The following is a 27,453-nucleotide window of genomic DNA, read 5'->3' as shown; positions in this document are numbered from 1 at the left end:
TGATGAAACTATGTCTTTCCTTTTTCTGATAATGGTCTCAGTGGGGTGGTGAGCACCTGAAATTGTATCATGGGAAGGTGAAAGGTGTGACTGATAGTTGTGAAACAACATCACTTGAGCGTTGCAGTGACTTACAGGTCAAACTTACCTGAAGAGCTTTAACCCTACACAGCTTCTGAGGTTGTCTCCTGGCTTTGTGGTAGAGGTTTTGGTTCTCTGTACTTGGCATGCAGGGCTTTCTTAGCCTGTCTGGGCTGTGCATGCAGCAGCTCCGCCAGTATGCTGTCATTTTTCTGGTAGACTGTGGTCCATCTGGTAGCACGTGTAGATTTATGTAACTTTTTTTAAATTGTAAGCAGTCATAATTATTTTAAAATAAACCACTAAGTAAATATATAGCCTTGCCTATTAATGATCATTCATTCTTCTAGGCAGTGAGGTACTGTAGTCTGCTTTAGTTCATGTAAGTGTATATGCTGTTAGATTGTTGTAACTGCAAGTGCAGGGCAAACCCCAGTCTTCCGTCATTGCAAGGAGTCTGGAAATCTTAAAATAAATGCTGTGTTCTGTTTTTGCTTTTTCCCCTCCCTCCCTTAGAGCTTGCAATGTGTTTTGAATGTTAGATGTTGGCTATAGTAAATGGAGGTACCTCTGTGGTATGGTACAGGATTAGTGCTTGTTCGCGTATCTTTCTGTGAAGTCATGATAACTTGGATTTCAGAACATTACATAGAACTAAAATTCTTGACACTGAATGTTGTCACCGTACTATACTTGGCTTTTTACTAAAAGCTGGTTTTGGAACTCATTCATATTGTTCTAAATTTCTGTGTTCTGCTGTGAGCTTTTATTAGCAATGCTAAAATGTGCTTGAAATTTTTACTGCCAGTGCTTAGGTCCTGAAAACTATATTGGGTAAAACATAATTGTAAATGTTGATGAAAACATTAGAGTTCCATGTTTTTGTCATAATTCTTTTCACCTTTTCCGCCCATGCCTTGCAACTGTAGGTTGACAGATAAGGCATAGCTCTTTGTGGAAGTAAGGTTTCACGCTCATTCTGCTTGTTGGAAACACTTGCAGGTTTCTAGGGCGTAGCTTCAGCCAAGGCTCAGACACAACTGTGTCCTTTGAGAATCTAAGGGAGCACCCTAAAGTTGTCTTTTCCGTGCTTTTAATAATTAAAAGTATTTCAGCTTACTTGTATTTTGTTACGTTCCTGACTATGAGCACTTATTTTCAGCATTTGGAATTTCTCCTAAAGTTTTTGGCTGTGGGAGTAGAGCAGGAAGAGTAAGGAGTCAGTAGTCTGAAGCAGCTAACCAGCGTACTACTTGCCTGCTGGTGAAGGGATGTTTGGTAGGAGATGTCATAGAGGTAGACTTCCTTGGCAGTTTGAGACCAAACAAATGCCAAATACAGAATATAAATCAGTAATGCATAGGATAGATGAGAAATCTTGGTGGTAGGATGAGGTTGCTGGCTGTGCTTTGCGTTGTGTTATCTCAGCTGTTCTTGAGATGCCAAGATAACGCTGGATAGATGGCTTAAATGAATTGTGGAACATATATTTGAGTTGGCGTCTTAGATTTTTGTTACTTCACTGTTTGGCAGGTATGGTAGTACTGTTTGACCGGTTTCTGTTATCTGAAAAGGTGCAATAACTATAGCGTGATATATTACAATGCAAAATAAAGCTATTGTATGTAGTTGTGCAATCAGCTTTATTCTGTTCTTATTTTCATTGACTTGTACTTCTGAAGACTGGGGGAAAATAAATCCTTCATCCTAACAAATGTCTTCAGTTCAGCCTTTGAAAATATTTTCCCTTTCACAGAGCCAAACTAGAACTGTGAAATTAACTTCTATCATTATCAGTTTTAGGGGAATTGAGTTAGTTGGCTTACCTACTTGTCAGGTTTCTCTTGCACATCAGTAGAAGAGGAACCAAATGTTCAGTAGCATGCCGTGGCCTCAGTGGTGTAGGAGGGAGAAGGGATGTTTCATCTCTAATCCTGTTTCATCTGGTCTGTGAATGGTAATTTTTTTCTCTTCCCCGCCCCCCCCCCCCCCCCCCCCCCCCGGCTGATGATACTGTACTGGCTGGTGCAAACTAACTGCTCCAGAGCTTGTTCAGATGGTTTGAGTACCTGGGAGATGATAATGCTGGTTAAATCGAGGTTTCCTTGAATCTGACTCCAGTCATTCCTTTAGTTGACAGGATTTTCCTGTTTGAAGTGTAGTAAAATAATGGGTGCAGGAAACTGAGGCTCGATATAACAAAGTAATGCTTGGTGACAAAGCATCTCATGCAGATTATAAATCAGTTAATTTTACCTTGTATCTTACTTTATAAAACAATATTTATAATTTGATTTGTGTAGTAAATAACAGCTGACAAGTCTTACTTTCGGTTAAGATGAAACTAAATCCATTTATGAGAAAGTACTGATTTCCCTTTATAGCAATAGCAGTGCTTAAGAATTGAAGTTAAGAGCAGACTTGAATTGAGCTGTTAGTGAATGACAGGTTTTGAAACAACCTCCCTGAAAATTCCTGGAGAAACAGAATGTCATTAATTACAGAGCCTGAAAGGTAACCTTTTTTTTTTAAGGTGGTTTTTTTTTTCTTTTCGTACTTGTACCTGACTTTTTGGGCCTTGAGGTTAGCCCAGGCTTTGTTACTGCTTCTGTCTGCTGGGATTTCAGCTTCCAGCCAAAGTAGGAAAACATGTTTTCTTCAGGTGTAGCTTTTGGCCTTGAAATCCCATTCTTAAGTTTGCTTTTATTTTAAAATAGCTTTTAGTCTTGGGCTCTTCTGGCTCTGGTACCTTTTAACTTGTTAAATGTTCTGCTGTTTCTCAAGTGTCATTGATTTTGAAGGCTGAGGATTGTAAGCACTTCAGGAGAGTTCAATCTGTATCTTCCCATGATTCTAAAACGGGAATTGGGCAAAACTGTCAATTTATGTGTCTAAAACGCTTACGTGATTACTCTGCTTTATCTTGTTGATTTTTTTGTTTGTTTCCTTTTGAGTTCACAATTTGAATTTGGTTATTTAGACAAAAGTGGAATAGCACAGAACAGGTAAAATTCAGTTAAATCAGATACTGACCTGCATGTTCAACCTTGAGACATGTTTAATCACAGACAATAGCAATGGGTTATACTTGCTCTTTTTAATGTATTTAGTCCTTAAGAGAATGCTTTGGACTGCTCTTATATGTATACAATTGTATGTAATGTGGTTTTCATTCAAATCTTACTGAGATGGCTTTAATGAAAAGTGGGTGGCGTATTCCAGAATATCCCATACAGTGGTGAATTTGGCTTATTTCCTGAGTTTTGTACTATCATTCTGAAGTAAAAGTTCTCAGTTTGAGTTGATACCAAATTGCTTTAAACCCTGATATTCTGTAGGGTTGATTGTTTAATAATGCTTACAAAGGATGTCATTTGATTAAAGTACTATGATCTCAAAAGGATTTTCTCTCACAGTGTGAAAACCTGCCTAGAAATAAAGGCTTCTTGGTCTTCAATTCAGTGATACGTTTCATTAATCCTGCAATGTGAAATGGAATTCTGTTCCTGTGAACAGAGCGAGCTTGTCTGGAGTGTTTTTGAGTTGGAATGGATAAGCACTTCTTCATTATGAAACCTAAATTGCTTGTACAACTTTACTCATTTTGAAATGAAAAAAAAAATCGAAGTGCCAGAGAGATGCAGTTTAGTGGCTCACAGGAAGGTCCTAGAGTTTAAGTATAAAGCTTTTGATGTAGTGGAAGCTGCTGTAAGAGATTTTTTCTGTGGAGTGATAAGATATTTTAATGGAGATTTCTGGCCTGCGTCAGGAGGGAGATGGTTTTGGTTCCCTGTAATGAAGGGGGAACAAGCTACAAAGCACTTGTGTGTGTGGGAAGACAGGCTCTATGCACTTTTAAAGAATTTTCATGGTTTGGCTTTTTCTGTTGAAAAGCAAATAGATTAATTGATCAGGTTCACCACTAATAGGGAAAGGTGATTTGTGAGACAGTATGGGAAAGCTTTATTTCTTAAGACTAAAAATACAACTGCATTTTGACCACATTGTGAGACTACTTAAACAGTTTAATATAAGTGTGTGTACATACAAACATCCCTGGAGGGGATAACTTGGCTTTAGGATTTGAAATTCTTGCTTTGATTGCAAAATAAATGTTAATTTGCAGAGTTACATTGTCTATCTGCCTCACTTAATCTTTAATACAAATGGAGAATGTGTGAATTTTACAAACTAGTGTGAACTTCCATCTGCAGTACCAGCTAGAATAATTTTCCACACTTGTTAAACATTTGTGCTCTGTAACTGCATAAAAGGATGTGTTTGTATGTCTTAAGTACAAGAAGTAGATTTTGTCTACGGGTGTGTACACGCTGACTGTGTGCATTCATGGTAACATGCTGTATTTGGACAGAATAGGAACTTCTCTGAGCTCAGGTCGCACAGCCTAGATTAGATGTAATTGCTTTGAAAAGCACATTGGAAGATTAAGCTGTAGGGTATTTCACACTTGTCAAGTCTAGACTGCAGAATTTACTAATGTCAGATAATGTGGTGTTCCTTGCTATCCCAGTTCAGCTGTAACCACTGCATAGCTTGGGTCACATGGGAAAATAATTTCCCTCCAGAAAACGTTTCAATTTTACTCTATGTTTGCCTGTCTGTAGAGGAGCAACTTTCACATAAGGACAATAATCTTATGTTCATCCAGAAACTTTCTAATAGGCCTTGAATTAATGTCCTTGCTCTCTTCTTTTTTTTTCTTTTTTCTTTTTTTGCTTTGTTGCACTTTGCTTACCAGAAAATGCTAACAGTGGCACTAGTGTGGACCTGATGATCATGATGTCCAACTTTTCTGATAATTAGAACATACTTGGATGTTGCAGCTAGGTTGATCTAGTAAACTGCTGTGGATAAAGGTGTTCCTCACCTGAGCACTTTGTGATGTCTTTGAGCCAGTACTGTTGTTTCTCTGACCCTTAAAGTGAGCTGGGTCAGGGAGCTAAGCTGGCAGAAGATAGTTTCAAAACAGTTTTAAAACTACTGGGCTTTTTTGATAACTCCATTTTTCTACTAATTCAGCCTCTGAACAAGTTTTTGAGCAGGTGCTAGGACTGCCAGTGCTGTATCAGTGGAAGTTTTAGAATGAAAAATGGGATCTGCTCCCTTTGGTGGCAGGTTGTCATGAATCAGCTAGTTGTGATACTGGATGGTCCTTGGAGAATGACACGTGTGTGGATATTGTGGTGGTTTGGGTGTTGGTCTCTGTTTGTGGTTTTGTTTTTTTTTTTTTACCCTTCCCCTTTTGTTTTATTGGAAGGCCCCTTTGCCAGGCATGTGTCTCTTCCTGTTTGGCTTACTGAAGGGACTGAACTTGGCAGTTGTGTTCTTGCCATCTTCAAGACTTGTTCAGCTGCTTCTGTGATTGAAAGAGACCTTCTAGGCAGTGGTTATGTGGCTTGTGCATGTCCCAAAATAACACTTCCTTTTAAGTTCTCACAACACACTGATTTTAGCAGATCCAATAGGCTGCTACCCTTGAACAGTTTCGTGGATGTGTTCTGCTGAAAAATGTTAACTAGGCTATGTGTTGATTTTTGTCAAAGCAGAATGTTGAAATATCTTTGTTCTACTGAGAATTCTTTCTCCTATGGAATGATAAAGAAATGAGCTATTAAATACGGAGCACAAACCACAATACTTTGGTTAAAAAAAAAGTAGAAGATGCCATTTAAGCCAAAAAAAGTGTTAGAGAATGGGATAGCAGCGGCTTTTAAGGAATTAAGAGTATGGCTTTGTTCAGTGGATAGCAGATCTTAGGAGCCTGCGGCATGATGTGTGAAAACTAGCAAACTTTTTAGGTTGCCTTTTGAGCTGTGGTTGCTTTTTTCTAATGGAGAAGCTTTGGAGCAGAGCAGCTTGTTACCATCTGCTGATCTCAAGGCCAGGTTGATGGTAGCATAGCATTTCAGTTGTAACTAAACAGCATAATACTATTGATGCAGCAAGATGGAAAATAATTAGCTTTGGAGTCAAAAGTCTAAGAACAATACTTGCTTTCAGATACCTCTTTGAAATGCAAGGAGTTGCAACAGTAGGCTTCCCTTGGTGGTTTAGCAGGCAGTTAAAATAGTTTAGCTTCTGGCACTGCAAACCTATTTCCATACTATTTTGAGGGCTTTCATATCTCATTTGTGAATTACTGTAATGCTTCAGCAAAGTGTGTGTATTTTAGCTTTAAAATACTAGGATAGGCCTATGATGATAGACTAATGCTAGTGCTTGGTTAATAGCTCTTACCCAGTGACTGACAGTGGTAATTATTTTGTTAATGACTATTCCTCTGGAGTAGTGTGGCTTGATCCCCATTGATAATGATGAATAGTTTTATTTGTAATCAAAATTACTTGTAGAACAGCTCCTGCCTAGTATGTATCTGATGGCCCAAAGTCTAGACTTGGCATTCTCCAGATTTCATGAGAATGCAGTTACAGACTGTACCTTTTAATCCTGTTGCTCAGGCCTGAAATGAAAAAATAATTGCTAATTCAGGTGATGTCACATGAAAGTCTTAAAATTTAGACTAGTGGCTGGGGGAGAATGAACCATCTTCAACACAAGGCATTCTTCTCGGTGAACTGACAGCTTTCTCTAAAATCTTCAAGACATACATTTTGTCTGCATGAGTCATTGACTGTCTACATTGAAGAAGTGATTGAACCTAGATTTTGAGTTCATGACTCCGAATAGCAAAACATACACCTGTTCTAAAACTGCCCGATGACAAGAAAACGCTTGCCTAGTTTGAAGTGTTTAATTCCTGGTGTTCTCTGATCGATCATCCTGTCAAAGCTATGTTGAAGTAGAACTATTAGTAATCATCTGCTTCATGACTCCAGGTCCCCTGTGCATGCCTTTTCTTGGAGTTGGATGTTCTAGTACAGAATGATTTTAGCTATGTATGTGGTGATGAAAAGTTATTTGGAAAGCCATTGTTTCCATGTCTTCAATCATTGATAGGTTAATGGTGAGGTGGGAGCTGAGGATTAGGTAGCAGAATGGCACTTTGGGCAATATAGCTTGTTACAGTGGTTTGGTATTTTTTTTCTGTGGCGGAGCTGAAAACTCAAATGTTTGTAGAGGAAATAAAACAGAATGAGTGATTTAAATACAGTCTGTGCCCCTACTTGACAAATTAAATTAAACAACAAAAAGCAATAAACTACAATTTATTAGAAGTTCAATAATCCGTAGCATCTGTGTGCTGTAAAGCACAGGAGTCCAAATTGAAGTGCATTTTACTGTATTGGTGAATGAACTTTGCAAAGCTCTGACCCAGTGTTCCACTTCATAAATACTGTGCAGGGGAATTCCTGTGTTCAGAATGGATCACCTAAGTAAATGGGAGCATCTCTGAACTTTTACATATAGTTCATACAGAAGATGAAGCTTTTGGTTCAATTCTAGCTAACTTGACATTAAAACTGGAATCATGCATAGAAAGCTCTATTTTCTGAGTTCAGTGTTGTATTAATAAAGCATTAGTCAAAGAAGATGGAGGACTCTTGTTTGTATTTTGTCTTGCCATTGTAAACATTTGGCTGAGGTAGTGAGAATATATCTGCCCACTTTGGAGTTGTTAGGTATGGTCTGCAAGCACATAATGGGGGTAGAAAGACATTTCACTGAAGGAGCTCTACAGCAGCATTTCTAAGTACCTACTGCAGTGTATGTCCAGGGTCTGGACAGTGCTGGGTGCCATCTGTCCATCTTCATTCGGCCAAATACACATCGGTGCAGTGCTACCAATGCAACCTTACTCAGAATTTCTTGCAGCCTTTAGGAAGCTGATAGATTGATCTGGTGCAAATTACTACAAGTACACACTAATCCTCAGTCTGTTTTCCTTTTGTTTTATTGAAATAGATTAAGCATAAAGCCATTTCCTACATCTGAAGTAACTCTTGCAGAACTGACACAAAGGTGTGGGTTTTTTCCACATAACATACAAGTCAAGAGGGATGCTTGCCTGACACATGCATATATATGTTCTTTAGAGGTGTTTCTGCTTAAAAACGTGAAGAACCCAAATTTGAAAATACTTACATTTGTGATATCTGACATAGTTGAAAATAAATTCCCAACTTTTCTGCAGGTATTAAAAAATATGTTGTCGGCCTAATTATCAAGACCTCATCTGATCCAACATGTGTAGAAGTAAGTGAATCCTCTTCAGGGGAGGAAGAGGGAGGGGAATATTAGGCATAACCTGACTCTTCTCTTCTCTTCTCCAGAAAGAGAAAGTCTATATTGGGAAACTGAATATGATTCTTGTTCAGGTAGGCTAGAATTCATAGAGTTTTAAATTTTGTTATAAAGTCTTTGGTTTTGCATGCGTATCTAACATATGGGTGCTTCACTTTTCAGATACTGAAACAAGAATGGCCGAAGCACTGGCCAACTTTTATAAGTGATATTGTGGGAGCAAGCAGGACTAGTGAAAGCCTTTGTCAGAACAATATGGTGATCCTTAAACTATTGAGTGAAGAAGTGTTTGATTTTTCCAGTGGCCAGATTACTCAAGTAAAAGCCAAGCATTTGAAAGACAGGCAAGTATATATGTTTAAATCTTAATAATAGATTTTTGTGCTTGCTGCTAAGCAGTTGCTCTCACTTTGAGCTTTTGAGTGAACACCTAGAGCTGACTAGTTTGATTTCTGAGACTGAGTGGGTTATTGATTTTTCTTCAGAGCAGTACTGTTGGGTGATACCAAACTTCATGTACACAGATAGTTCTATCTTATTGCAAGTAGCATCTGTTGACTGATGGTTCCTACCCTTTTAACAGATTGTTTGGCATTCTTTTATTTCTAACCCACAATTTGCAGGAACAGGCTTTGGGCCGCTTCAAAATATATATTATTACCATGGAAATGGGTAAAAGCGAGGTGGCTTGTGAATGAATGCCTCCATGGACACTGGTCCTCAGGACCTGTTCTGTGAGCATAGTAATTGTGATTAAAGTAAGTAGGATTGTTTATGGAATGTGGAAATACTTAATTTTTTATTTATTTCTTTACAGCATGTGCAATGAATTCTCTCAGATATTTCAACTGTGTCAGTTTGTGATGGTAAGCCTTAACTACTTTAATGATGACTTAAAAAATTACCCCCCATCATACCTACCAATGTCATAAACACTAATGGTTGTTTACAGGAAAACTCCCAAAATGCTCCCTTAGTTCACGCAACTTTGGAAACCTTGCTACGATTTCTGAACTGGATTCCTCTGGGATATATATTTGAGACCAAGTTAATCAGCACACTAATATACAAGGTACTTGTGCAAAAAATGACCACTCAAATTTAAATATAAATTGCAAAAAAGCTTAGCATGCAGCTCACTCATAATACTCTTTTTTTTTTTTCTTCTCTCAATAGTTCTTAAATGTTCCCATGTTTCGAAATGTCTCTTTGAAGTGCCTCACAGAGATTGCAGGTGTCAGTGTAAGCCAGTATGAAGAACAGTTTGTAACACTCTTTACCCTGACCATGATGCAGTTAAAACAGGTAATGTTTTTTATATAAATCTGTCTCTTTTGACTGTTTCACTTTGCAAAATGAATTTCTGTAGAACCTAGTTCAGTTTACAAGTTCATATTCATTATAGAGCTCTTGATCGGGCAAATACTGTTCTTCAGTGGTATTTATGGCTTGATCAGAAGGTGCTAAGTGTAATTTTGACTAGCTCACAGCTGTATTTCTGCAGTATTGATTTGTTTAATTTAAGAGGTGTTTGAAGACTCAGACTGATGGGGAAAGTTGAGAGATGCAACAAAATGTGTACTGCATGACTCGTAAAACCTAAGCTGAAGTAACTTCTGCAAGTTACTGTTTAGTTTTTGAAACTGATAAAATGTTTGTCTTACAAAGCCATGCCTTAAATATATGTAATTTGGTGATAACCCTCTGAGCAGTTCAGATTCAGTTACGCGAGTTTGTAGTTTTCCTCATTGTATTTGCATCTTAAGCAGACAGGTGAAGAGTTGTTTTCATCTGTTTGCAATCTGTGTCCATCTTGGGAGGTTCTTTAGAACAGGCATGCTTCTTTGAATGCCGCCCTACCCCCGAGTTTCAAGTGGAGCTATAGGTTTTTTATTTACAGTTAAATTTAATAATGTTTTTCCTCAAAACATCAGTTGAACGCCAGGTTGGGTGTTCGACCTGTTTTGTAACTTGCAGGTTTTTAGTATGACTGTTGCATAAGAATTTGATGCCAGCTGTTGCATTCATTGCAAATATTTGACTATTTTTGTAAAATGGAGAGCAATCAAAACCACCCAAACGCTGGCAGCAGCAAAAGTGTCAAACTCTGTTCTCACTGTTCTATAGCTGAATAGCGTTGACATTAAAGAATGTAGTTTCCTACTAGAAGACAGTGTTGAAAAGGGTTTATGTGTGTAATGATAGAATTTAAAAGCCAGTGCATCTCTTAAGAGGTGCCAGAGATCTCTACATGATTACTGAAAAATGTGTTCTGGTATCTTTCAGTCTTCTTTGCCAATTTCCAAATATTAGGGAGGTCTGGCTTGTTGTTTTCACATTGTGATGATGTGATGTTTTGAAACTTAATGTTACTAGGGACAGGTAACACATTTTTGGAACATCTTTTTGCCCCGTGCTAGTTGGAAATGTCTGTGCTAGAGCAGATACTTTCCTTGTTTACAGCTGGTGTTACGAGGGTTGGAAAAAGGTTTAGTTCTTCAGTACTTTTTGTATCTGTTTTGCATTTGCATTTTGCTGTCCATCTTGGGATCAAGTGTGAAATGAAGGAGCTGTAAGACCTACTTAAGAAGGCAAAGAGTAGATATAGTGAAAAGCGGAAGGGCTTTTTTGCCAAAAGAGCAAAATACTTGTTAATACGTGGTAGTTCTAGTTCTGTATAAAAAGGGAAATTCTTGATTATGTCTGTATTGTTTTTATTAGATGCTTCCTCTAAATACCAATATCAGACTTGCATACTCAAATGGAAAAGATGATGAACAGAACTTCATTCAGAATCTCAGTTTGTTTCTCTGCACCTTCCTCAAGGAACATGGTCAACTTATAGAAAAGAGATTAAATCTGAGGGAAACATTAATGGAGGTAAGTTTCTCAGTTTATCTGGTTTAAAAAATGTAGCAAGTGTTTCCATACTCAAAGATATGATACTAACTATAACTTCTAGCTCATGGTACTTAAAGAGAGTAAGAGGGGAAGAAAATAGTCCTGTTTCTTTCATGTAATTGGCAAATTGCATGAATACAAAAACCCCTTTCAAAGTTCTTGTTTTACTTAGTGTGCCTCAATGGCATTCTATTTTCAGTGATCCTACATTAATACAATGTCTGAAGACATAAGTCTCTGTCTCCTCCATCTTCTTACTTGCTCCTCCTTGAAAGTGTTAAATGTTGCTTAAAAATAAATTGATACATTGTTTTTCCATGGGCCTTTACATACTGTATTTTTCTGCTCAACTCTTGTATACAGGAGGTGCTTCTGTGACTTTCATCAGTCTGTGAGAAGCAGCTCAGTTAACGTTTTTATTCAGCATCCAGAGCTGTTTTCTAGGGTAGAGCACATGCATGTTTTCTGGGGTACAACATGTTCAGTGCTTCCATCCTGGTATAGCTTCTTGCCCAATGTACCATATCCCATAAGTTTAACTGAAAGGCTTTGAATGTAATCCTCAAGGATGCTACTGTTTCTATGTAACAAAGACTATGTATGCCAGTAATGATTAATGGTAGAGCTTTACCAAATGACTCTGTGTGCTTTACTGTAGTATTACTGGTCTTGGAGGAGGGCCTGCAGGCCGCAGTTGTTAGCTGTTTCACAGTAGTTGCTGAGAATAAGATTTACAATTATCCTTCCTCTCTGCTTGTTCCTCTTTCTTGGAGACTGCTGCATTCTTTTCAATTTTGACAGTAAAGTTTAACTTCACTGTCAAAACCTCTGGGATCTGTGGAAATTATTAGAAATTCAGCTGAGAATGAAGGGTTGGAATGGCTTAAATTCTGTATGACTGCTGAACACTGAAAGCACTAGCTCATCCTATAGTGGGCCTAGATCACAAAATCAGGGTTTTACAGTTGTGGGTGTTTTTTTTTAATTGTGAATAAAAATTTTGCTGAGGATGAGCTGTTCTGTGGTGACTTTTTTGCTAGCTCCCTCCCACTGCTGAGCTCCAAGGGGATGAAACTGGCTCCAAAGCCCCTTGAAGCACCACTTCATGTGCCCAGAATCAAGCCCTGTGCAGGTATGGAGGCGATAGGGTGAGGAACTGCCCTGAGACAGAGGTAGAGAAACAATACCGCAGTTTAAACCTGGAGACCAGGTTCCACTGGGGGGCGGGAAGTACACCTTGCAGATGGATTAGCCGTAACCTAACGTGTCCATCTCAACTCTAGTCTGTTTTCCAGATAGTATTCTCAATACATTTCTTCTGGAGGAAGCCCTCCACAAAAAAAAAAGTATATAGATAAGTTGGTTGTAAATATCAAACTGTAGCTCGTTTAGAAGTTGGACTAAGAGGAATATCACTTCTTATTTTAAAAAGAGCAACAATCAACAGTTCCCAAGTAATTCCTGAACCTGGAAGTAGTAAGTTTTGAAAAGAACTGCGAATGGGGGTAGAGCACAACTCGTTTCTACTTAGGTTGAGATTTCATTAAGAAGGCCCGTGTAAACAGCTGAAACTGTTGCATGTCCTGTGCAGTTGTGTGTAAGTTGGAATGCAGTTTTTAGGTAGTAGCATCCTCTCTTGTCCGGCATAACCATGTTAAATTCTTTAAAACACACATTCATAAAACTCAGTTCTGGATAACTGTTTCGTAGGATGATGAAATGTTTAAGAAAGTATTAGGCTGGCCTGAAATGGTTGCAAACTTCACTTCTGTAAGTTCCAGGGTAACAGAACGTGGTTACGCAGCTACTTCAAAAAGCCCCATGTTACTCTTACCTATTTATTCCTGCACTTCGGATGTAACAGATCTTCTGAAATTGTTCCATGAACTTGTAAAGGAAGTTATGCAAGTTATTGAGATCACCAAGAAAAATTGATGCGTATAACACTAATACATGGTTGTTTTGGTATATGCAGATGCTGAATCATGTCTTTACCATCCAAAATGCTATGAGTTGCTGTAGTACCTAAGCTATGAAAATGTCTTCAGACTTTGTAATTCTGTTCTGTTTGTTTGTTAGTGGGCTATTGCTTTGATATCTTGCACCAGGGGACTGAAAAATAAGCTAGGCAAAAGGTGTTTGGCTGTGTAGTTCTAATTTCTACAGTTGGTATCTCAGCCTGTCAGAATTGCATCAGTGGCCTTCCATTCTCAGTCTGCTGTGGCTGTTCTGGCAGTAAAGAAACAGAAGATGTTGTGTTATATGACTTCTGTGGAAAGTGAGCGAGTGGTATGGCTTTGATGGTTGCCTTCAGTTCTTCTGGGTATAAGGACAAAGTAGCAGTAATAGTCTGGAGAACAGCATTCATTGAAACTAGCTATTGAAGGTTTTTTGTGGGCTTTAAACCAAAATGCCTTGCAGATGCTTCAGAGGCTGTGAGTTTGATAGTTTAGACTGATTTGGCTACGGCATTTTTTAAGATGTCCTCAGGCTACGTCAGACTAAAGAATTGATATGCACTTTGAAAATGATGGTAATTGACAGGGTACTTTGTTTTTGAGTTGCTGTGCTGGTTGGACCTCTGGCATTTTAAGTAATGTAACTGCAATGTTAATGCCCTCTTTTTCCTAACTTTATGTCAGTTTGGCATTTTATCAGTATTTGGATAACCGAACGTAAAGCAATGTGGTTTTATCTGCAGGAATAATCAATAATGAGATATTTAAACCACACTTTTCTAGGCTCTTCATTATATGTTATTGGTGTCAGAAGTTGAAGAAACAGAAATTTTCAAGATTTGTCTTGAATATTGGAATCATTTAGCTGCTGAGCTGTACAGGGAAAGTCCATTTTCAACATCTGCTTCTCCATTGCTTTCGGGAAGTCAACACTTCGATGTTCCTCCAAGGAGGCAGCTTTATTTGCCTGTATTGTCCAAGGTAATCCATGCTTAAGTAACTGGACTTCAAGGATTTAGATACTGTTCCTGAACGATTTTTCTTCATGTAAGGAGTGACATAAGAAAACTTTTCTTGCTTTGGGTAGTTGGTAATTGGTTCAACTCCAGTTATTTAATATGCTGCAGTTGTAAAAATACTTTAAGATGACACCAGTATATGACAGCAGTATTAATACTGTGTTTCAGTTTTTAAGATACTTACTATGAATTTAGACCTAATTTTTTTAAGAAATAAATCTGTATTGAACTGTTCGCTTAAACAGATAAAGGCTGGAGTGTTTCAGTTGGAGGGGAAAAAAACAAAACTGTATGGAAAAAGTGATGGTGGTGAACTACTCAGCTTGTTCATAGTGAGAGAAATTAGCAGGCTCTGTTCTTACTGGCTTTTTGGATAATGTGTGTCTATAGGATTAGTGAGCTGATCTCATGAAGTGCTGGATATACCCTTCACATGGGTCACACTACCTGACAAGAGTGCTCTGGAAACACCTGTGGAGCTATTGTGTATATTTTCATGTTACAGTTCATTTCAACTTCCTTTGCAACATACAGGTTCGATTGCTAATGGTTAGCCGTATGGCTAAACCTGAAGAAGTCCTAGTTGTGGAAAATGACCAAGGGGAAGTAGTACGAGAATTCATGAAGGATACAGATTCCATAAACTTGTATAAAAATATGAGGGAAACATTGGGTAAGTGTACTAGCTGGCATTTTTTTATGCTGTAGGTCTCTGTAGCTGCATCAGCAGCATGTATTTTATGGAATGTTAGCTTACGATCTGAATTACTGTGTGGGTAAAATGATTATCAGTGAGGAGTAGTATGCATACTTGAAAGAGAGGAGACGGCGTTGGTCTGAAGTTTTCAATTTTAAGCGTGTGTAGTGTTGTATAACTTAAGTAGTAATACAATAACTTTCTGTCCCTTGCCTTTTCCTATAGAACGCCTTTTGATGATCCTTTACCAAAATTCTTCCAATTCAACAAAACCTTAGTTTTCTCAGAAAGCTGTTACATAGGAGGGGTTGTTCTGAAGTGGGCTTGCTGGCTGTTACTCCTTGTAGTTGTAGTCTTGTGTAAACCAAGCAGTCCTCCAGAAAAATTATTTCTTCCTTCAATAGATCTGAATACTTTTGGGTTTTTTATAGTATTCCTAAGCAAAACACAAAATTCCAGCCTGAACTTAAGCTTCAAAAATCTTCTCCAAAGTTAGTGCTGAGATTTTATAATGACCTTGCTTAAAAGTATAAAAGTTGCAATTAATTGCATATCATGTAGAAAAAAAAAAACCCAAACCAAAGGTTGTGAGCACCCTGAAGAACACCAGGGTTGGTATTTCTGTACCATTTAATGTGGCAAGTAGGTTTCATTTTTACAGTGTGTATGCTATTATTTTCAGAAGTCTCATGTTCAACTGTAACCGCTTTATCGGTGAATTGATAGACCCTATGTATTTTAGTGATAACTTAAAGATTTTTGAGGCAGGAAAAAAAATTCAGCGTCCCAACTGCAACTTGAGGGAGTGGGGGGATTAGAATTATTACATATATTTAGGACATCAAACCTTCAATACTAAATGTATCAAATTCTATCAAATGCAAATGCTTTAAGGGAACACTGAGTGTTTACTAACAGAGTTATGAACTAGGGGTGTGGAGGGGCGAACTGCATGAGGCAGTGTGGGTTTCGATTTTTCTTTTTTATTCTTACCTTTGTACTTGTGATGTAGGTAACGGCCAGCATTAGATTAATTGTTCTAATATCTTTTCATATGGAACATGAAAACCATTTTTTGATTTATTGGATTAAATGTTTGGTTTATTGTATTGAAATTATTAGTTATGTCCTGAGCCTTAGTTATATTTCCAGATACAGGATTATTTATATGGAAATGCACATTCAGTTTGGGTGTGAATTCTGGTTTTAACTATTGCTTGTAATGTATTACCTTTAAGATTCACTTTAAAAAAAAAAAAGTGAGCGTGTGGTGGAAGCTGTGTTTCGTGGCACAGTAAAAATCTATTTGTGAATCTGGCCTTACATTGCTTTTGACTTCCTGGGTTTTAGAATTTTGTTAGAAACACTAATCCTATTAGGGGCTGATGCAAGTGTCTTGATTTGGGATACTTGAATCTTTCTACCTAGACTTGTTCAGGAGTACCACCTCCACTTTAATGGTGGGTTATTGCAACCAGCAGACTTAATGGCATTGAAATAAAGAGCAGAAGAAAACTGCTTGACTTCTTACACACTGATAGTGACCCCCATAGGTAGTCGGCCCCACATTCCCTAGAGGCCTTCAGTATGTATGCCTTTTGTTAATTATAACTTAGCAACTTTACTGACTGGACTTTTCACATTCTAGCATGTGGTGTTTTGCTGAGATCCCTTAGTGCAACCATAGATGATTGGTAGAGTTTATTGTTCCTTGTTAGAATACAGTTTTAACAAATTTGTGTTTAAATTTTTAGCTCCTTCTGTCATAAGTTCAGGAAAGAAGCATTGTGCTTACCTAACAATTTGGTTGTCTTTTTCTTAAAACAAACCTAACTTTGCCTATGGAGTTGCGATCCAGGTTGTTGCTTTAAAATGTGCCTGTTTAATGTTGATGTCTTTCAGTTTATCTTACACATCTGGACTACGCAGATACAGAACGAATTATGACTGAAAAACTTCACAATCAAGTGAATGGAACAGAATGGTCATGGAAAAATTTAAATACCCTGTGTTGGGCTATAGGCTCAATCAGTGGCGCAATGCATGAAGAAGATGAAAAGAGATTCCTCGTTACAGTAATTAAGGTATCATGGTGCAAAACTGACAGCTTTGTCACGCTTCATAGCTCATGCTCAAAAAACTTAAGTTTACCAAAATGCTGTTCTATGTTCTTAGTAAGCTACCTTGTACAGCAAGCAAGTTGATAAGAATAAATTAATGGGAAATATTATATCCTGAATTTAAGGGTGATAAATTCATTAGCCATGAACAATGCATTAGTCCAGATTGCCTTTTCACAGTGAAAATTTCAGGGATAAAATTTAGTTTATGATGAAGTGTTTTTCTTTGAGAATGCAGAAGAGATGGAAAGGGATTACTAATGAAATAAAGGAGAGTGGCAAAACAACTCACATTTTTAACTAGCCAGCACCCTGCTGTTTTCTGTATATATTCATTGATCAAACCAACTCTTTGGTAAATACACACATGGAAAGAGTGCAGGAACAAAACATTTTTCCAAGAGTAATGGACCTTACTTTATGCAAATTTATACCGAACATTTAGTTCAATTTCTTGTATTTGATGTAGAGTCTATATTTTTATTGATACCAGCTACTTGGTCAGTGCTCAATACTGTGAGGCTAAGTCTCCCCTGCAGAAATCTTTAGTTATATTTAAAATGGAGTTTCTGTAGTTGAAAACAGGGTGTTCCTGGTTTGGCTGAAACTTAAAATTACTCTATCACCCCAGTTTTAACCCACTTTTTTTTTTTTTTTTTTTTTTTTTTTTTTTTGGCAGGAGGAGGGAGGTGTGGGGGTGTGTGGTATTTGGACTTCGAACTTCATGATGACAACCACTTTCCTTTAATATAGCTCCTTGTAGGATTTTATACTTGTAGTGCTTTTAATTGAACTGGAGGAAGTTGGAAACTAAAGAATACATTATGTTGTAGGATCTTCTGGGACTCTGTGAACAAAAGCGTGGAAAAGACAATAAAGCCATTATTGCATCAAATATAATGTATATAGTAGGTCAATACCCACGGTTTTTGAGAGCTCACTGGAAGTTTTTGAAGACAGTAGTCAACAAGCTGTTTGAATTTATGCATGGTAATTATCTGTTTTTCACTTGCTGTTTTAATTATTAAAAAAAATAAATGCCCATACATGGACAGGTATGGGGGAAAAATACAAAGCAGTAACTGACTTGATTTAATTTAGAAACCCATGATGGCGTCCAGGATATGGCTTGTGATACCTTCATAAAAATAGCACAGAAATGCCGCCGACATTTTGTCCAGGTGCAAGTGGGAGAGGTCATGCCGTTTATTGATGAAATCTTGAACAATATTAATACAATTATCTGTGACCTTCAGCCACAACAGGTATGTTTAGTTCAGCATTGTGGATAATTCCTAAAGACTAATGGAAAGTTATTTCCTGTTGACACGTAGTAGTGGTTTTCAAGGCTTGAATTGTATTCCTTAGTTTGTTAAGTGACAGTGTAATGGTATAAATAGTGTGATCATTACAGTTGCATTACTGGGTCTCAATTATATTAAGATATACCCAATATTGAGATATTCCAATATTTGGAAGGAGAATTGAAGTGCATTTAGTTGAAATTTTAAATTCTGGACTGTTTTAAAAAGGGAATAAGACACTGAATCCTGTGTTTTCTGGTTCTGCTTTGGGAGTGAGTAATACTCTACTACAGTAGTGTACCTGTAGCTCTTGTATTTTGAAGGGAGGGGTGGGGAACTATCCAAAAGCTTCTGCATCTGGGAAGGGTACAGCTCAGGAATGAGAGAGCAGTGTGTGATGCACCCTGAGATGTCGCCGTAATGGCTGTCCACTTGGGGCCTAGTGGATCTGACATCTGGGAAGAGTTGCTTAGAGTGATGTAATCCAGTCCACAGTTAAAATGCATCTAGTAATATTTAGGTAAGAGTTAAGTAGCATATGTTTGAGCTGCCTCACTTCAGGATATGACTGCAAATTTAAAAAGACTGTGGAATGTATGTCGTAGTGTTTGAGCGAAAGGAGATGGAGCTTTGTTCTGTACACAATGAAAGTAAGGAAAGAATGGAGAAGAACCCTTGAAAGTCAGAAGGGGAAAATGGTATTTAGACAGTGAAACACATTTTCAGTCTCTAGTGTATATATAGTTCAGAACAGTGTAAAATGTTCCTTACTCCTTTTTAACCTTCCTGTTTGACTTGTTCCAATCAGGTGCATACATTTTATGAAGCAGTAGGGTATATGATTGGGGCACAGACAGACCAGACTGTGCAGGAGCATCTGATAGAAAAATACATGTTGCTACCGAATCAAGTGTGGGACAGCATAATTCAACAGGCAACAAAAGTAAGCTCATAAATTTTAAGTGTGTTCTGTGTTGAGGTAAAGAAAAACTGCTAAATGCTTCTCTCACCCTGGGTTTATTTTTTACTGTTATTATTGTATGTAGCTGTGGTGGACTTCATTAACTGATGGCTGAAATAGTGGTTGACATGACAGTAAGAGTCCTGTTTTGAGAGAGGAGACAAAGCACAAAATAAATGCTAGTTTTAATCTGATTTAAAGGACAATTTTATGTTGCTGTATGGGATATTTTTTAATAGTTTTTTCTAAGGCTCCCTTTCACCTACCTTTAGAAGTGTGTTTTCTTTCTGAAAAACAGAAAAGTTAAAGTGCTAAAAATAAGGTTCACTCTTCCTCCTTTCTCTTCCATCATTCTCTTAAAGTACATCTTTATTTCTTAATTTTATCCTCCATTTCTTTCAGTCTTTTCAACATACTTTATGCATTAAAGAACAACAGTTTTGCACTGCACAAGAGATCAGTCTGTTTGGAGTTAAGAACCTGAAATTTAGGCAAGGTTGAGTTAGGGTTTCTTACTCTGGCTTCCCGCTTAATACAAGAACACACTGCCTTGCCTTTGGACCACTCGCTGTGTGGCTTTACCTTCTTAATCTCTCCTTCATAGCTTTTTTTTTTTTTCTTCCTTCAATTAGAATAATGCTTGTACCACTGCAGCAAAAATACTTCTGCAGAAGAGCAGAATTAAATCAATTGAAGCTTTATCCTGACTCCAAAGTGGTGGCAAGTGCCATGAAGTAAACAGCAGTATATGTAAAGTCTGTATGTAAATTTCAGTGACACGTTCTTTAATGCAGTGTGCAAAATAATTGAACCTTACACTTTCACGTTGAAAGCTAAAGAGCAGTTTTATTCACTAAAAAAAATGGACTCTTAATTTTCTTTTTTAACAGAATGTTGATATTCTAAAGGATCCTGAAACAGTTAAGCAGCTTGGTAGTATTCTGAAAACCAATGTAAGAGCATGTAAAGCAGTTGGCCACCCCTTTGTGATTCAGCTTGGAAGAATTTATTTAGATATGCTGAATGTGTACAAGTGCCTAAGTGAAAACATTTCTGCAGCTATTCAGGCTAACGGTAAGAAAGTCCATGTTCTTCCTGAAAATGGGGGGCAGCAGTGTCTGTCATCAGGTTTCCAAGTACATTCCAATTTGGGTAATGTTATAGTGTGTATCAGGAAAGTGGAGAATGACCGAAAGTGCTTGCCTAGATTTTTTTGTTAACCAGATACTTTATTCAAACTCCTGATTTTAAAGGGATGAAAAAACACCTATAAATGAGAAAGTTTAGGAAAGGTGCAAACAGCGTAGATGCATACTTGGAATTAATAGGCATCTTGCTGAGACAAAGTTGTAGCATGTGTTCTTTTAGCTTACTCTAACTTTGAGTATTAAAATACAATCTTTAAATAGAATCTCACTCTTTTTTTTTTTTCCAAAAGATGTTGGCATAGTGTTGGTATCATACTGTGCTACCAAATAGCTCTGTTACAGAAATGTAACTGTAGTGAAGATGCCTGAAGGTCGTGATAAACCAGGCCTGCAGTCACTGAGAAGGAATTGCCAATTGCCTAACCTACTATTCTTACTAGATAAATTAGGGCCTATGGTAGCTCAGTTGAATGTGCTTCTGCACTCGTTCATTACAAGACAAAATGAGTCATGGAATTGTGTGTTATGCTTCATTTTCTTGCCAGTGCAAATGATGATATTTGGAAATAGGAATGTTGAATAAAACTTGTAACTGAGCAGCTGGTTTACCTTGAAGCAGCTTCTCAGAATCCTGAATAAAACCGGCTTAGAAATCATTACATTTTGATTCTTTCCCTGTTGGAAACAGTGAAGTTGCCCGAGTTGCTACTTGATTAGCAACTACTGTGATGGCAGTTGCCTCAGAGTCTGTTTTTACAACTGGTTCCGTCTTGCCAGAGATGGCTCTGAAGCTGGCACGAGCAATCCCACCTTAGGTTTCCGTGTGCACGTACTGTAATGGTTGTATGGCTGTGTGTTAGGTCAGGTTTTGCTGATAAGACTACATTGATGTGGGGGTAAGAAACAAAACTAAGGACAGGGCATTTTAAGAAGGGTAAGTGTGGACTTTTACACATGAAGACAAGTGAAAGGGTTATTTCTCTTAGATGAAATCAGGAACTTTCTTGTTCTCCCCCCATCACTTACTGAGAACCAGATATAAGCTCAGTCCATGTAGTTAAGTGAATACGTGTGATTTCCCTTACTTGAAAAGTAAGTTGTAGCTGTTTTCAAATTCTTTAAGTAGGGTATTGTCAGTAATCTTGCAATGCTGAGTGGCAGTTTTGACCTGTGGAGCTAGAATAGGAAGGTAGGGGTGTTTTTGGTTTGTGGGTGTGTGTGGGGTTTTTTTGGGGTTTTTTTTGGGTTTTTTTTTTTTTTTTCACAATATGTAAATAGATTTTAAGTAGTCTTTGTAGTTTGGATATAAAAATAAACATTCTCTGGTTTGTAATACCAATTTAAGTTAATATTTTTGTTACACCTTACCTGGTTAACTGAAGCTTTAAAACTTTCAGGTGAAATGGTAACAAAGCAGCCCTTGATTAGAAGTATGAGGACTGTAAAAAGGGAAACCTTAAAATTAATTTCTGGCTGGGTGAGCAGGTCCAGTGATCCTCAGATGGTAAGTAGATTTATTTTATACAAATAACTTGCAAGACAGAATTAGGATGAACTCTGGTTTTTGTTCTGTTGTTAACTGACTGAGTGAGTTGGTCACAGGAACTTGCTGCAGGAGGTTTGTAAAATAGAAAGTACGATCATAGAGAGGTAGGCCTGAGCTATGATTGAGATGCTTCCGTTAATTTTAGCTGGGAGTAATCTTAAAGGGAATCTGAGGAGGTCTAAAGGGAACCCTATGGGAAGCCCTGCTGCCTGAATACAGAGGGTGAGGAGTTAATGGAAGTGTAATGTAGTTGAGCTTCCCAGGGAAAAAGTATTGCCTGTAACTAAACAATGAACTTCACTATAAACTGCATGCTAGAGACCATGTTCGGTAACTGCATTGTTATAACCATGGCTTACTCTTTCTATTAGGTGGCTGAAAACTTTGTTCCTCCCTTGTTGGATGCAGTTCTCATTGATTACCAGAGAAATGTTCCAGCTGCTAGAGAACCTGAAGTACTTAGTACTATGGCTATCATTGTCAACAAACTGGGTGGACACATTACTGCTGAAATACCTCAGATATTTGATGCTGTTTTTGAGTGCACATTAAACATGATCAACAAGGTATTTATATTTAAACTTTGGATAAGGCATTTCCCTAGTAACTGAAGACAAAGGAGTTTTATAAGAGTACTAGTCCTCGCTGTTGGTACATCTGTAAGTGAAAGATAATCTTTTGCAATGAAGGGAGGCAGTACGTAGCGAGTAGAGTAATTGCACAACTTTCATCTTACAGCAATTAAGTAGGAGTTCATGCCTGCTTTCATTTCCATATGTGGTGGTGTCTTGTGGGTGAGCTCCCTGTTTTTTTGCAGTCACCAAGTGCATTTGTGACACTTGAAATTTCTGCTCAAATGAACATACTTGTTTTGAAGTGTGGCTGTCTAGTTGGATGTCTTAACCTTATTGCCTTAAATTTCTCTGTTTAGCTCTTGATTTAACTCCATTAGCAGTTTTTCTGTTCTGGGGACTTGGAATGGTGTGTTTCTGGAAGCAGAAGTGTACTTCAGTCACTGTAGGACTAATGGCTAAATTCATAAATATTTAAAATCTATAAGTACTGATCAGTCATCTTGAGTATTTCCTCACTAATGCAGTGTGCAATATGTATTTGCATAATACTTGAGTGCTACCGGCTGAATTAGTGCTAGTTTGCAATAGGGTGTGACCAGAAATTGTACCCCTGTAGCAACATAGGTGCTTAACCCCTCTTGAGACCATGTGTCTGTTTTATCTGTGGACTGGGTAGCGATGGAGGCTGTGTACTGACAAAATGTGACTCTTGTCAATGTTCTGTAACCCCTGAAGATGGTCTTAGCAAGCTTTAGTGGGGAAAAAGTTAACTGAGAAAGGTAACCTTTGCTTTGCATTGAAAGTTATTTTAAACTTGGGGATCTAAATGCTATTCTGTGTTGGCTATTGATGTGCTCTACTTGGCAGAAGATCTCATGAAGAACCTTAAGGAAACCTGACCTTCCTCCCCCATCTTTTCCTTCTAGGACTTTGAAGAATATCCTGAACACAGAACAAACTTCTTCTTGCTACTCCAGGCTGTAAATTCTCATTGCTTCCCAGCATTCCTGGCCATTCCACCCGCACAGTTCAAACTTGTTCTGGATTCTATTATTTGGGCTTTCAAGCATACAATGAGAAACGTTGCAGATACAGGTAAATGAAAGTGTTTAATATGCAGACTTTATTTGTGGTATCAGTTGTATTTTCTGGTAGAATGCTGTTTTCTTGCATTTTTTTCTTTAGGCAGACTTTGAATTCTAGTCACATGACTCAGTACTGCATTTGCACAAGAATAATAATCTTCTGTCTCAGCTTCAAGTTGTCAGCCAGGTATACATTAATGGGCTGACATACTTGGATGCTGTTTCACTCCCGGAGCTCTAAGAGAGCACTGTTACAGTTCCTGCTTGCTTTCTTTTCCATGTGAGTGCTGGCACTTCATTGAAACGGCTGAACTGATGCAACAGCTCGCTGCTGCTAAAACTGGTGTTGCAGCTCAGCTTCTGTAGTGCTGCCTGTGGTGTTTGACTTAATGCCTCAGTTAAGACAGTTGCTCAGTGACTACTGAAAGGTCCAGCAGAAAAGTGCATGATTGGGGCGGGGGCTGAACCCATGCTCTGCGAGCGAGCCCACAGCATAAAGGGAAACACCTTAGATTGTTATAGAAGGGGGATTATGCTTCCTCTGGACAACAGTGAGGCGTTTAAAATGGATGAAATCTGATGGAATAGCTGAATGTATTGCTGCATTTGACAGACACAAGTAATTAAAAAGCTGTCCAGAATGACAAATTACCGAAGAGAGACTAGGAGAGGCTATATGTATTGAATTCTAAAAAATACTAGTTGTTGAGATTTTGGGCTTAGTGTGCTTGACTACTGGATTAAAAAATGGTTGTGAAGCCACCTAGTTCTTTAGTCAGTTGTCTATCGGTGTTAGGAAGGAATGGGGATAAAAGAGAACTTCGAGTTGAATTTCACCTAGAAAGTAATTTAAGTTTTCCTGTCATTCTAAAAAAATAAAATATCTTCCCTCCTTAAATTAGCAAACACTTTTTTCGGTAGAGAGTTTCTCTCGCCTTCATTAGTTAGTAACTAGTAATGTGATTTGGTTCTTTATGCTTCTGTCATCTAAGAATGCAAATAAAATCGGCGTGCGGCGTGCATGTGACTGGGGTCCCTCTACTGGCTGCTTGAGGAAATGCCCGAGAAAATCGCGTGTAACGCTTGGCTTTTCAGAATTTCTTGTGATATTTGTATTGTTTTGGAAAAGGCAGAAATATGCACAGAAGTTTTAATACTGTTCTGTTGGTAACTTAAGGGTTTTTTTAATGCACATTTTCCAGGACTTCAGATACTTTATACTTTGCTTCAGAATGTTGCACAAGAAGAGACTGCTGCCCAGAGTTTTTATCAGACATACTTCTGTGATATCCTTCAGCATATTTTCTCAGTTGTAACGGACACCTCACACACTGCTGGTAAGAAAACACATATGTAAGCCAGCTGATTAAAACACCATATTTTGAACATCAAAATAATGTTAACTTTTCTGTGCTGAATAATAAATGTGCATCTGTATAACTCTGATCTGTTCAGGTTTGACAATGCATGCATCAATCCTTGCATACATGTTCAACTTAGTAGAAGAGGGAAAAATAAGTACTCCGTTAAACCCTGGAAATCCAGTGAACAACCAAATGTTTATTCAGGAGTATGTTGCTAATCTTCTCAAATCTGCATTTCCTCACCTGCAAGAGTAAGTCTGCCATGAGTCTTTAATACTTTTAAGTGGGTTCTTATGTCTTGAAACACTAACTGATGTGTTTACTGTTAGTGCCCAGGTTAAGCTGTTTGTAACAGGACTCTTCAGTTTAAACCAGGATATTCCTGCCTTCAAGGAACACCTAAGGGATTTTCTGGTTCAAATCAAGGTATGTTTGGTGTGCTTTTTTCAAGAAATAAAAAATGATCGTTTAGCAGGATGATACTGTTGGAAAGTACTTTTGACGGTGTTCGTTCAGTGTTTGTTTAGGAGATACCACTTATTTTGCAGCTGTTTAAAATGTAGTGAGAACTTCTGTTGAATGGCTTGCGTGACTGAGTGGTGTATCATATGATCTGTTTTGGTGTGATATAATTTTATTTTTCTGGGCTTAAGTGTCATCACTTAATTATTTACTTTTTGGGCTAAAGTGTCATCACTTGTGCTTTATGCTGTGCATACCATTCTTGTGTATAAGAAGGCTGCAAAACTTACTCTAATCGGGAAATAAAGCAAGTTGATTTTTAACCAAATCTTGTCTCAGTTATGCTTGGGATTGGGACGTGTTTTGAAACTTGCTAGAGCAATGCTATGCTTTTACATTTTTCTACAGACGGTAGAATTCAGGAAGATTGTCAGAGTTTGTTAATCCGTATTGAGACTGTAATCATCAGGTATTTTAAAATTGTAATGGTACTGCTTTAACAGTCGTGAGGTCTAAATGATGGGTTACTGTAGCAACCTGTTCTGTAACATAAGGTAAAAATGGTAAATTATTTTGCATTCCTTTATATTACTTCTGACCTTAGGAACTGAAAGCAAAACCAGCAAATAGCCTGGCAGGGGATGTGAGGGGAAGATGTTTTCTGTATCATTCTGGATTTTTGGAAGCTTATTACTCTGCCTAAAGTATTTGACAATAAACTAATGATTTTATGTAACTTACACAGGAATTTGCAGGTGAGGACACATCAGACTTATTCTTGGAGGAAAGAGAAACAGCCCTTCGGCAGGCTCAAGAGGAGAAGCATAAACTGCAGATGTCTGTACCTGGCATCCTTAATCCACATGAAATTCCTGAGGAGATGTGCGATTAAAAAAAAAATAAACAAGTTTTGCAGTTTTCTTTCTGTACAGCTACTTTGTTGTGATAGAAGAAAACAGCACTTGGATGTTTGTTGACCAAAATGATGCCAATTTGTAAATTAAAATGTCACCTAGTGGCCCTTTTTCTTATGTGTTTTTTGTATAAGAAATTTTCTGTGAAATATCCTTCCATTGTTTAAGCTTTTGTTTGGTCATCTTTATTTAGATTTGCATGAAGTTGAAAATTAAGGCATTTTCAAAGTAATTACTTCATGCCCATTTTGTGGCTAAGGGGAAAAATAGGCAAAACATAACTTGTAAAAGACTATATTGCAAAATAATACAATTTCCTGTAAGAGTTTTGATTTTTAATTCGGGATCATTTTCTTTCTAGTCTGTCCTGCAGTCTAGGAGAAAAGGTTATGAGTAAAACAGATTGAATGAATTGTTAAGCAGAGGATTCTAGTGCTGCATTTGTTTTTATCAGTTAGCAGCTTTTTGGACTGAGTGGTAAGGCTAGGCTACATGTATTTGCAAGTTGTATGGCAAGTTTGCAGCAAGATCATGTGCATATCATCCCATTGTAAAGCAACTTCTAAAGAGTATGGGAACACAGTACAATTAGTTATTTTTACACAGTTCTTTTGTTTTTGTGTGTGTGCTGTCGCTTTGTCGACAACAGCTTTTTGTTTTCCTCAATGAGGAGTGTTGCTCATTTGTGAGCCTTCATTAACTCGAAGTGAAATGGTTAAAATATTTATCCTGTTAGAATAGGCTGCATCTTTTTAACAACTCATAAAATAAAAAAAAAAACTCTGGCTTTTAAGATGACTTATACTAATTTACATTGTTTACCATTGCTGTAGTGCTTAAAGAACACTACTTAAAAGCAAAATAAACTTGGTTTACATTTATTTTTCTTTCTTTGGCTTATTCTTTTACTGGATGAAAATGCTGTGATCGTATTCAAGAGTCATATCCAGAAGGTGTAGGACTAGTTCCTTGAGGTCTAGATAACTGTTGCTTCTGGCTTGCCTCATCTCAAGGACTTTGGCTGTGCTTGAAGTTAATATGAACTAATTTGGGTTCCATTTAGAAGTACAGTAGCTATTCTGACTTACCTCCAGG

The 27,453-nt window shown here is 37.7% G+C and overlaps 1 protein-coding gene across 9 annotated transcripts in view; it reads left to right on the top strand.

Annotated features, from left to right (window-relative positions):
• The window catches only part of XPO1 (exportin 1), a 39,932-nt gene extending 12,693 nt beyond the window's left edge, over nt 1–27,239 (top strand). For all 9 annotated transcript variants that reach the window (XM_055725699.1, XM_055725703.1, XM_055725700.1 and 6 more), the window contains 21 exons: nt 8,195–8,256; nt 8,334–8,378; nt 8,467–8,648; nt 9,122–9,170; nt 9,257–9,376; nt 9,481–9,609; nt 11,026–11,184; nt 13,947–14,144; nt 14,717–14,855; nt 16,782–16,963; nt 17,833–17,989; nt 18,101–18,264; nt 19,112–19,246; nt 20,155–20,338; nt 21,810–21,916; nt 22,330–22,524; nt 23,460–23,628; nt 24,821–24,955; nt 25,074–25,233; nt 25,312–25,408; nt 26,190–27,239. In XM_055725699.1, the coding sequence (XP_055581674.1) occupies nt 8,195–8,256; nt 8,334–8,378; nt 8,467–8,648; nt 9,122–9,170; nt 9,257–9,376; nt 9,481–9,609; nt 11,026–11,184; nt 13,947–14,144; nt 14,717–14,855; nt 16,782–16,963; nt 17,833–17,989; nt 18,101–18,264; nt 19,112–19,246; nt 20,155–20,338; nt 21,810–21,916; nt 22,330–22,524; nt 23,460–23,628; nt 24,821–24,955; nt 25,074–25,233; nt 25,312–25,408; nt 26,190–26,336 (2,915 nt within the window). In that variant the 3' untranslated portion in view covers nt 26,337–27,239. The remainder of the gene's footprint in view (nt 1–8,194; nt 8,257–8,333; nt 8,379–8,466; nt 8,649–9,121; nt 9,171–9,256; nt 9,377–9,480; nt 9,610–11,025; nt 11,185–13,946; nt 14,145–14,716; nt 14,856–16,781; nt 16,964–17,832; nt 17,990–18,100; nt 18,265–19,111; nt 19,247–20,154; nt 20,339–21,809; nt 21,917–22,329; nt 22,525–23,459; nt 23,629–24,820; nt 24,956–25,073; nt 25,234–25,311; nt 25,409–26,189) is intronic.
• Nucleotides 27,240–27,453: the final 214 nt, after the last annotated feature.

The sequence above is a fragment of the Falco cherrug genome, chromosome 13 (genome assembly GCF_023634085.1).
Source record: "Falco cherrug isolate bFalChe1 chromosome 13, bFalChe1.pri, whole genome shotgun sequence".
NCBI lineage: Eukaryota > Metazoa > Chordata > Aves > Falconiformes > Falconidae > Falco > Falco cherrug.
This window is presented reverse-complemented; position numbering and strand designations above follow the sequence as displayed.